The sequence below is a fragment of the Coturnix japonica genome, chromosome 22 (genome assembly GCF_054131305.1).
Source record: "Coturnix japonica strain WE chromosome 22, WE-NBRP24, whole genome shotgun sequence".
Lineage (NCBI taxonomy): Eukaryota > Metazoa > Chordata > Aves > Galliformes > Phasianidae > Coturnix > Coturnix japonica.
Window position 1 is genome coordinate 10,197,295 of NC_140684.1, and position 10,731 is coordinate 10,208,025.

The following is a 10,731-nucleotide window of genomic DNA, read 5'->3' on the forward strand; positions in this document are numbered from 1 at the left end:
GCCTTGGCTTCCAGCCCTCTACCAAGCCCTCAGCCATATTCTTTCTATAGCTTCTCATACACTCTAAGATCCTCCTGGAGGTCAACAAGAGGTGCAGAGCGCAACAAGGTCCTTCCTGGGACATGGCAGATCTGGGACTAACCTCTTGTTGATGTGCTCTCCTCTCTGCTGTGCAGCCCCCAAAGACAGATCCTGCAGCCAAGGGGAGCTGGGTGGGCCTCAAAACAAGAAGCACCAAAAACCAGCTGAGAGGAGCTGCAGAGTTGTATCCAGTGCCATTTTTCACTAGGAACCTCCTAATCTCCAGCTAGACACTCCCAGAGAAACCACACAAAGCATTTGAGACCATTCCTTATCAAATCTCACTTTATTCTCATTGAATCAGTCACTAAATAAAGAAGGTTAATTATTTTTGTCCCACAGCACAGGGCGTAGCTGCTGGGCAGCACCACAGAAATGCACTGCAACCTGCTAAGGGCTCCCCAGATCATCCCTTTATTGCCTCATGTCAGTACAGTTCATATCCAAAGCATCACGATGCAGCAGGCTGTGAGCCGCCCCCCAGCAGAAGCCTGTGGATGAGCAATAAGGCACCAGTGGACAACGGGTGCTACAACCCCAGCATGGTCCTGGCTGGGTCCACACCCCATGCTATGCACATAGCAACTGCCAGCCATCACCTCCTGCTCACCCGAGCAGCCTGTTGTGCCCCCACAGCTCCGCCTGTCCCTGTCACAGGACAACACAGCTGCTCCTCTGCGTGTCCCTCATCCAGGAGATCACCAAGGGCTCCGCATTTTTTCCCCCCATAAGGGAGCCCAGGTAGAAGAAAGGCCGGAGTTTTCCTGAGAACTTGTCGGTGAAGGTGTAGAGGTGGGAGCGGTTGGACACATTGTAGAAGGAGATTTCTCCTGCCTCGTAGTCCAGGAAGATACCAATGCACCGGGGCCTGACGCTGGGGGTCAGGCAGGAGACGGGGCAGGTAAGGGCCTCGTAGCCACCGTTCTGCAGGCGCAGCACCCAGTAGCCATTTTGAGGGGAGAAGACGATATTGCCTTTCCGGCAGGCAGCCTCCCTGCACAGCCCCAGGCCCCACTCCGGCTTGTCTCCCACCTGCACCTCCCAGTAGCTGCGGCCCGAGAAGAAGGCCTGCAGCCCCAGCACCACCGGAGCACAGCTGAACCTCTTGGGGTTGTCAAATAACAGCAGGAAGAGCTTCCTGCCCCCGCGCCGCACGCTCTTGCGGTCCTCAGACACAACGAGCTCCAAGTGCGCCGTCTCAGGGTCCAGAGTCACATCCACTGGTGGGAGAGAAGGGAGGAGGATCAATGGGCTTTGTCAGTGCTGCAGACCCAGCCCTTGCTGCCAGCTATGTGTAACTGCCTTACGCCTTGTGCATCACTTGGTGCTGTTGGTGTGGAGAAGTGTGATTCATAAACATCGTTTCAGCTGTTGAGCATGTCAAAGCAGTTGGCATGTGGCTGCAGAATGGGAACAACCAGGGCAGCCTGGCATTCAGGGTATAACTTAATAAGTCATGTTGAAAACAAGAGTTTGTGAGCAATGTCCTTCCAACCCGAGACCAGAAGGAGGAAGCTCTGCCAACCATTGGAACCAGCCTGAACGCACCTGTATGCATTGGGAATGTCATCCAAAATCCAGGAAGAAAACTCCAACTCCAATGTAGTGTTAGAGGAAAAAAAGCCCACAGCGCCGGTGCTAACAAAAAAGTCTGGTCTGAAATGGGGTCTGCTCTGAAGTCATGTCATTGGAGAGGAGCCCAAACCTGGACGGACTCTGACACAGCCAGTTTGGGGGTGGCTGACACAAAAACAAAACCTGCAGCTCTGCAACAAACAGCAGCAGAGCAGCACTGGTGGCACAGTCTCCCCTGTGTAAATGCAATCTTCCACAGAGGCTGCTGGGGACAAAGGCGACAGCCAGGATCCCACCCCAGCCTGCAGCCCACACACATGTCAAGGACACACTCAACACTTCCCCATGCCCCAGGGTAGGGGGACCATGACCACCCGTGCAGGGAGCTGGAAGCAGGTCCTCACCTTTGAACTTCCTCAGCATGTGTCTCATACCCATGCAGCGCTCTGGGATGCTGTAGTCCTCCTTCAAGTTCACAGACACAGGTTTGGGGGCCTGAAACTTCATCATTTCACACCTGAAAGAAGAGCAATACTGGGGACCATACTCGGCGCCCACTGCACAACAAATCTCCTGCTGCATCATGGGGTTTTCTGATGCCTTTCACCTGGCTGCACAGATGCATTCCCTCCCTTGAACTCCTCAGCCATGATAAAGCACAAGGGATGACTACTTGGTAGCAAGTGCGATGGGACCTTTGTTCCAGAGTGAACTGGTGCATAAAAAATGGATCTCAGGGAGGCACAGAGCCACTGCCAAGCAGAAGTGCCTGGGAGACGGAGACGGGCCAACCTGGCAACATGGCCCTTAGGAGGGGACACATCTCACCCCACAGGGCCAGACAAGACCTCAGCACTGAGGTCCTCGAAGATGAGGGTTCTGCAGCCACTCAGCTTTCAGACCCCAGCCTTGTCAGCCTCAGGGGACTCTGTCTCTAGAGGGCAAATGGAACTCTGTGCTGGGAGACAGAGACACTGAGAGCCTGAAGGCAGCTGGGACAGTAAGAGGAAGGAGCACAGGTACCCACCTGCTCAGGATGCATTTCATGTCCTAGAAGAGAGAAGCCATTCTGGGTATGTCACTCCAGCCTGGCCCCGGCCACCTGACCACACAGCAGAGGCCTTGGGGCTGAAGCTGGGGACAGCTGAGAGGGCTAGTGGTAAAGCCTGACCTTGAGCAGCCCCTCCGATGGCTGCTGCATCTTCTCTTTTATCTCCAGGATCAGCTCAGCCAGCAAACACTTCTGCTCTGTCACCCTGGCCATGTTTTCAGAGATCATCACCAGAATCTGTGTCTCCTCCTCCTCCAGCTTCTGAAGCAGCAGCTTCTCCTCATCAGCCAGCAGCTGATGCAGCTTCCCAAACTCACACACAATCGTCTCCCGCTTTCTCTTCACTTTCTCCTTGTGACAGGAAAGATGCACAGAGTGAAGGGAGGCAGCGTTAGTCAGGGAGCTGAGTCAGAGCCCAGCGCTATGCCTGGCATGCAGGAAACTGCTGCATTTTTGTCTAAGTGTGTTTATTTAAAAGAAGAGCCAAAGGATAAATGCTGTGCTTTGATCTAGCCACAGTTCCCACTTGGCATCCTCTCTTTTCCAACAGTTATGACCAGTTCTGGTCCTCTGATGCCCACGGATGTCTCAATGCAGCACAGGGGTCTATTTGATCAGGAGTGGTGCAACTCACTGCATGCCAGACTCAGGCTGAGCTCTGCATTGACAAACCTGTGTAAATGTGACAGCACCCAGGGGTGGGGGTGGGCAGGGGCTGGAAGAAGCCAGGCAGGACTCCCTGGGTTGCTGAGAGCTATCGCTGAACACAGAGGTGAGAGGAGCAGTGACAGGTGGAGGTCTCAGGGCTTGAGAAACTTTTTGCCAAGATTTAATATTTGGCATCTGGCTCAAAACCTAAAGCATGAAAGTTAACCAACTCCAGAAAAACATGCTGGGGTTAACCAAGCCCAGGAAGCCTCAAAGCCCAGAAGGTAAATGAGTGGAAATCAAAGTGCATTTCCTCTCCTTCTAAGCACATGATTTCTTGGATCTGACTCACGTACTCTTGATAAGCCAGAACTGCAGCCCAGCACTCGCTGGGGACATTTTTTCCTTTTAATTGAGCAGGACAGAGGCCGGGGCCGCCCAGCTGTGATCACACAGCCCTGACTCAGGCAGGCGGGGATGGGACACAGCTCTGTCACAACGCAGCGCCTGAGGGGGATGGTGGGCGCACAGCAACACCCCCAACCTCCATCAGTAGTGACAGCCCACACAGATAACTGGGAGAGCACTGAGAAAACTGCTTTCCCTGCCAAAGCTGATTAATTATCAGGTCAGCAGGGGAAAGCTCCAGCCAGAAGTTTCACTTCCTTTTCTGCAGTTACGTTTTTTTCTAGACCTAAACTGCCTCTGTTTTGCTGTTCTGCCCCCTGGGGCCGCCTGGGGTAAAGCAGAGGAGCAGTAATTCACTTTTAGTTTTGTAACGAAAGCAATTTCAGTTCTATTGCTGTGGAGCAGAGCTCATTGTGTGTCTCACACCTGCTTTCGACTCAAGTGAAACGCAAATAGAAAGAATCTATTCGTTGAACTGGCACACGAGCCCCCACCATTTCCTTGGAGCTGGCATGCTGGTTTTTTTCCCCAGGCACTGATGGGCTTTTTAACTTGTTCAGGTCTGCACTCACTGCGGTTTCCACACTCAATGATGCTGGTTTCCAGCACCGTGCTCTGGCAGCTGTGGTGGGTCAGGATCCCTGGTAGATGTGAGTCTTCCCTACATCAGCAGGACATGGGACACGTCCCATCTGAGGGCGATTCTGAACTCAGAGCCCCAGACCATTCCAGATGTTTTAAATCCCTGACATTATGTAAGCTCATTCTTTCACAAGTAAACCGAGCACCTGCCTTGCACTCCTGGGTTTTCGCCTTCGCCTCTGACTCACGCTTCTTCATATCCTCCACTTCCTTGGAAAGCTGCTCCAGCGATTTCTGGAGTTTGACCTGAAAACAGCAGAAATGAGGTTGGCTCTGCCCACTGTGTGTGCTCTGCCTGGTCCCTGAGCAAACAGCTGCTGGTGCCAGCGGACAGCGGGGGGACACGGCCCTGTGCCAGGCAGTGCCATCTCTGGCAGCCATGCCCAGCAGCTGTGCTCTTCACTCTGCTCACAGCATTAACCCCTCCATGCTGCTCGTGTTTTTCTGTATTTTCCTCATCATTTCAGTTCAGAGAGCAAGGACTGAGTCCCACAGTGCTGGGACACGGCCTTTGGGTACCCCCACAATGCTCGGACACGGTGTTTGGGTGCCAGCAGCTCCACACTGCACTGCCCCAACTGTTTGCAGGGCAGGCTGTCCCATGGCTGATGGGGGCACGGTGCCCCCTGCATTAGGAGGCAGCAAAGCCGTCCTCAGCCCCGGCACCCGCAGCAAAGTGGCTTTGCCACCGTCCCCGTGCCCGCAGCGGTACCCGGGGCCGTTCAGAGGGTGCCCATACCTGGTACAGCTGCACGGCCTCCTCGATGGGGTACGCGGTGTGTGCGCGGTGCTGCTGCGCCTCCCTGCACACCACGCACATGAGCTGCTCGTCCTGCTCGCAGAACAGCTTGAGCCGCTCGTGGTGCAGGGGGCAAAGCGGGGCCCCCTCCCCCAGCTCCGCCGCCCCCCCGGCCCGCAGCCCCAGCTGCCGGATGCTGTCCACGATGTTGGCCAGCTGCCGGTTGGGCCTCAGGCCGCTGCGGCGACACGGAGCGCGGCACTGCGGGCACGAGAAGGGCGCGTCGTTCCTCGGGGCCTTGTCCTGGCAGTGCTGCGCGATGCAGCCGCGGCAGAAGTTGTGGCCGCAGTCGATGCTGACGGGCTCGCTCATGTACTCCAGGCAGATGGAGCACACCGCCTCCTCGTCCAGCCGCTCCAGCGCTTCGCACAGCGCCATGCTGCGTGCGGGCCGCGCGGGGCCTTGCACCGGGACACCCGGCCGGGACAGCGGCCGTGGGCGGAGCGTGGCACCGAGTGGGGCGGCCCTGAGGGCTGCGCTGCCCGGCAATGCCCGGCCCTGCCCGGGGGGTGAAAGTGGAAGCGAAGGGAAAACGGGACCGATGGGCCCGACCCGCAGCGTGGGCCGCCCCGGACGGACGAGACGCGGCTCCCGGTGGCCGTGCTGGGGCAGCCCCGGGTCCGCAATGGGGTCAGGGGCGGCCTGCAGGGCCCGGCCCTGCCTGACAGAGACACAGCGGGACTAAAGGCAGCTGGACTTTGTTTTTATGGCACAAAACCGACAGAAAGACGACCAGGATGAATTACAGAGAAACGTTTGCCCCTAAGAAGTCAAATAAATCCAAATGCTTCAGCATTCACACTTAAATAGGTAAATAAATAAGGTATGTAGAATAGCAAACAGTCTGCACAATGCACGGGCAAGGAGCTGACGGGGCTGTGATGGGAGCTGCCCATGCGAGGTCTGCGGTGATGCTGGAAGGGATCAGAGCTCAGCTCACTTGATGCCATCCTTGTGCTTCCCCACATTCAGGATATCCTGAACCCACTGCTCTTCTGGCCTGGCACAGCACATCTTCCCCTCAAACGTGGTGAATCTGCAGAAGGAAACACAGATAAGAGGTGGAGAAGAAGGGACCCTGCCCTGGGGTCTGGGCAGAAATACTCACATCACGCCGTGGTAGGGGCACTTGCTTCCTGTGTACTCATACATCATCACCTTGTTCCGGGGAAGGGCTTTGTTTAGGAATTGGTAGCAGCAGCGTCCAAAGGACCCGACAGCTACTGGGAGAGAAGAAAGGTTTTCTGATTAAAGCCAGACCAGGAACAGAGCCAGCAGGGAGAAGCAGTCCTGCAGAACCAGAATGGCCACACCAAAGGAAGTGCTGCTCCCACCACAGTCTCCCACCACCATCACTCTTCCCTCAGGAAGGCAAAGAGCAGCACGATGTGCCTCTCCTTCCTTACAGCAGACGCTCAGAAGAGAGAGCCACCAAGAATCACTGGGACTTGTACAGCAGAAAGAGCAAGCAGAGAGTTCCTGCAGAGTGGAGAGCTTGGACTCACGTGTAGTTGAGGAGACCTGGAAACAGAGGGCAGCCACAGTGAGGACAGCAATGGCAGCTGTGGAGGACTTCATGCTCCCGTTCGGTGGAGATTCACTGTAGGCGACAGTGCTATAGTGCTGCAAAGGGTCCTTTGCTGGGCCCGATGTGGGATCCCTGGGTTCAGTTCACTTTATAAAGGTGCACAAGGCCGGAAGCACGACAAAATGCTGCACAAAGACAGCATGACACAATGGAAGAAGTGCTGTGTCATGAAATTCTGTGTAAAGAGCGTGGAGTCCTACACCATCCTGTACCTAGAAGAACCCAGGGCCCCGACAGGCTGTAGTGTCCGGATGTGGCAAGTGATGGCACCATGACAAGATACTCTGAAATAAGAGGGAACAGGATATGACCAACTCTTCTTTTCTTTCCTCAGACCAAAACCTAGAAGTAGAAAACATAGAAGTAGTGTTTCATGAGATTTTGCCTAGAAGTCACATGGAGCAGGCAGCAGATTGAGGCTGGGGGTGCCAAAAACTGGATTGGAGACAGATTTGACCAAGTGGCAGGTTGGGAAACCACGTGGTGAGATGAGATGAGATGAGATGAGATGAGATGAGATGAGATGAGATGAGATGATGATGATGATGAGAAAACCATGACGCTCTGGAGTCACGATAACCTGCTGACCTACGTTCCACTCCAATAGCCCTGATCCCATAATTTCCACCAGTGCTTTCACACCCAGCATCTGCACATGTTCCCATTTGGGCCAATCTTAGTGCTCCTGTTACACAGCTCCACATGGGGACCAGAATAAAACAGAGAGGAGGAGAACAGGCTGGAGGATGAGCTGGAGCCATCCTCACTCATGCAGCTCATAATGACACAGCCCAGCCTGGAGCTGCTTTTAGCTGAGTGTTCTGGATGTTCCTGCAATATTCAAATGTGCCGTTGATGGAAATGTCACGATTCTTTAAGAAAAGCAGTATTTTCTATCAGAAATACACGTGAGCCTCAGCATTCTGAATGAATTCTTGCTGCTTTCAGATTTACTGGGCTCTGTTTCTTGCTCTCATTCATTGCAGAGGGAATTCTTGGAGGTTTTGACACCTCTGTTGTTCCCACATTTCACTGTTTTCCCCAACTCCATTCCTCCCTTGAAGGATGATTTTGTATTTCATTCTTGGTTGCTCCTTCTTGCCAAGACAAATAATGCAAATCTCTAAATATTTTGATTTCTAAAGCCTCCCCCATACCATACATCCTAAACAGCAGCTATTTATGGAGTCTGTAAAACCTCTGCCGTATGGCGTGTTTCAGCTTTCAATAGAAACCACACATGGTGTCTTTGGACTCACTACAAGAACAGCTTCGGGACTCAGGAGGAAGCCTTGTCTTAGCCCCAAGGGATCCTGCTCCACCACCCTGACTCACCTCTGGAGTTTCACCAAGGGTCACGTTATCACAGTGCCCCGGGAGCTGCCCCATCAGGTTCATACTGGGAGCAGATCAGCTGGAAACAGAAGGATCAGGGCAACCAGTGGCTGCAGGGTGCTACAGCCCTGAGAAAGACAAGCAAGATCTCAGATGAGATCTCTGATGAGATCTTGCTGAGGGACGTGGGGATCACAAGGGAATTTCCATGTGTCTGAGCCAGGGCATGGATTTCAAAGTGACAGGCTCAAGAAAACGTGTAAATGAGAATGTCAGGAGGCTGTGAGCATTCAGGGCTGTCAGCACCGAGAGCTGCCTTCCTCTTCAGGAGATCTGCAGCACCCACATCTGGAGGCATCGCTGCTGGGCTGCAGCTGCTGGGCTGCAGTGGAGAAGCTGTCCAGCAGATGGCAAGCACTGCTCACCTCCAGGCCCTGCGGGATCCTCACCTGGGCAGCCAGCCCAGCAAAGTCCTGGCCCGGAGATGCAGCTTCAGGCCATTTGCGTTTGGACTCCTTGAAAAGGGAAGGCAGCTGCTGAGGCTTTAGTGCAGAGAACACACCTGGTGATGCTCGGGTTTGCATCCATCCTTACAGAACCTGGTCGGGTAGGGGAGCTCACCCAGAACGAAGGTACGGAGCACAGGGTGCCCTCAGGCTCCTTCGCTCCCTGTGTGCTTGGGCAGTGTCAGTCCTGCTGAGCGACAACTGTATGGGAGATTGGCAATCACAGCCTGAACCTCTGATTAATCAGCTGAGGCAAGTGTGGGGTCAGCTGCGGGAGCACAGGTGAGAGTCATGGAGCTGTGCTCCCGGGAGGGCTGGAGCTCGACTCCACCTCCTCTGAGACCTCATTTAAGGGCTGACCCTCACTGAGGCAGCATCTCTTGGAGATTGCTTGCTAGTGAAGATCACCTCAGCTCCCAGCGTCATCACTGGTGAGTTCCCCTTTTTCCTTATACCTTCTGTACTTCTACTATCATTCTTGTAGTTGCCATTCTTAACACCTGTATGGTTACCACCAATACAGACAACCATGGCTTCCCCTCCCTGCCCACTGACCCATGTAGCAGCCCAGGGCTGCTTCCTACATTGGCTCTGTGATGGTTTAACTGACAGTGACTCAGCAGCAGCCATATTGCCTAAAGCACCAAAAAATGGGATCTGAAGATAATTAAGCCTCATTGCCGTCTCCAGCTGCCCTAGAGGCTTCCACGTGCCTTTTGCTTTGCCAAAGACTCTCCTGCTGAGTCTGAGCCACCGCCCTGCAAGCAAGACCTGGTCCTCACCTCATACCACGTGGGCACTTGGTCTCAGAAAACATTTTTGTCCCATATTTGTACATCAGCCTCATCACCAGGTTTGTATTGTGGTGCCATTATCACAGGTGTGGGTGGCCTGGCACAACCACTGCCCTCCAGATGTGCCCACCAGGGCTGGCTCTGCTTCGAGAAGCTCAGGGCTCTATGTCTTGGTGTGGGTGGCAGTTTGAGGGCTCACCTCCAGGGCTAAAAGAGCAGGATCTTTGCACAGAGCCCCGTGCCCGCCTGCTCCAGCCCAGCCAGCTGGATAACAGAGGAGGGACTGTGGTGCTCTCTGTGCCTCTATTTTCTTCCTGAAACAAGGGGCAATCTGTGCTCCCGCTGAGCCTGGGCCAGGCCATGGGGGGGTGAGGAGCGTGGCAGCAGCACCCCGGGGCTCTCCCAGTTCTGTGGATGGCAGCTGGACAGGGATCCTGCAGCTCCCAGCCCTGGGAACAGAGCGTCCTCTGCTCAGGGCTCACAGTCCCTGACATCCCTTCTGAGTCTCTCCCGCTATTCCCCGTGTCCTGTGGCTCGCGGATCCTTTGGGTCAAGATGAAGCTGAGCAGTATCTGTGCTCACAGAGCCCAGGACAGGTTCTGTTTGTCCTTTGCCTCCTGGAGCTGGGCTGGAGGAAGGAGCATCTGCTCAGAGCTGGGTGCTCCCAGCAGGCACAACACCCAGCTCACCGACCTTCCCCTTCCCTTTGTGGTCACCCGTCCCTCCGTCTCCATCCGGCGCTGACTCCATGTGCTCCATTATTAATCACCGGACTGCGGTGTTGGCTGAATGGGACCCACTAAAGCTCCGTGGGGAGCGGCCCAGGGAGGAGGCAGGATTCCAGACGGTGCATTAGAGCGGCGGCAGATGGACATGGAGACGGGCGGGGACGTGGCCGTGCTGCTCAGTAGTGCTCGGTGCTGCTCGGTGCTGCCATTCCCAGCAGCTGGAACCCGAGCAGCACAGAGCTGTGTGTGTGTCACAGCTGACACATCATCCCCCCCCGGTGCCGCTCCCGTCCCCGTCCCGCCGCCCCCAGCCCCGCGCTGCCCCGTGCCCGTTCTCAGCCCCGCCGCCAGGGGGCGCCACGCTCTATCGCCGCCACGCGCGGACGCGTATGAGTGGCAGGCGCCGCGACCAATCATCGCTGAGAGTTTGCGTGGGGGCGGGACCACGGGGCAGGGCGGGGCCCGGGGTTGGCTGCCGCTGGAGGCGTGGCTCCTCTGTTGGGGCGGGATCTGATGCCGAGCGGCCTGCGGACCAATCAGCGAGCCCGGAGACGGTCACGTGAGCTGTCCTCCCGC

General features: G+C 55.5%; 2 protein-coding genes across 3 annotated transcripts; both read right to left on the reverse strand.

Moving 5' to 3' along the window:
* Nucleotides 1-348: 348 nt before the first annotated feature.
* LOC107322694 (E3 ubiquitin-protein ligase TRIM58-like) lies at nt 349-5,649 on the reverse strand. Of its 2 annotated transcripts, XM_015880999.3 has the most exons (6): nt 5,145-5,649; nt 4,556-4,651; nt 2,828-3,058; nt 2,684-2,706; nt 2,061-2,173; nt 349-1,301 (listed from the first exon to the last, which is right to left on the reverse strand). In XM_015880999.3, exons 1-6 carry the CDS (start codon nt 5,580-5,582, stop codon nt 733-735), a joined length of 1,470 nt encoding a protein of 489 aa, XP_015736485.2. In that variant the 5' UTR covers nt 5,583-5,649; the 3' UTR covers nt 349-732. The 2 variants fall into 2 exon arrangements, 1 of the variants encoding a protein (XP_015736485.2); XR_014936597.1 differs by lacking the exon at nt 2,684-2,706.
* A 242-nt stretch (nt 5,650-5,891) lies between these two features.
* LOC107322695 (C-C motif chemokine 4 homolog) lies at nt 5,892-6,921 on the reverse strand. Its single transcript, XM_015881000.3, has 3 exons — nt 6,710-6,921; nt 6,313-6,427; nt 5,892-6,240 (listed from the first exon to the last, which is right to left on the reverse strand). Exons 1-3 carry the CDS (start codon nt 6,780-6,782, stop codon nt 6,141-6,143), a joined length of 288 nt encoding a protein of 95 aa, XP_015736486.2. The 5' UTR covers nt 6,783-6,921; the 3' UTR covers nt 5,892-6,140.
* Between the last annotated feature and the right edge of the window lie 3,810 nt (nt 6,922-10,731).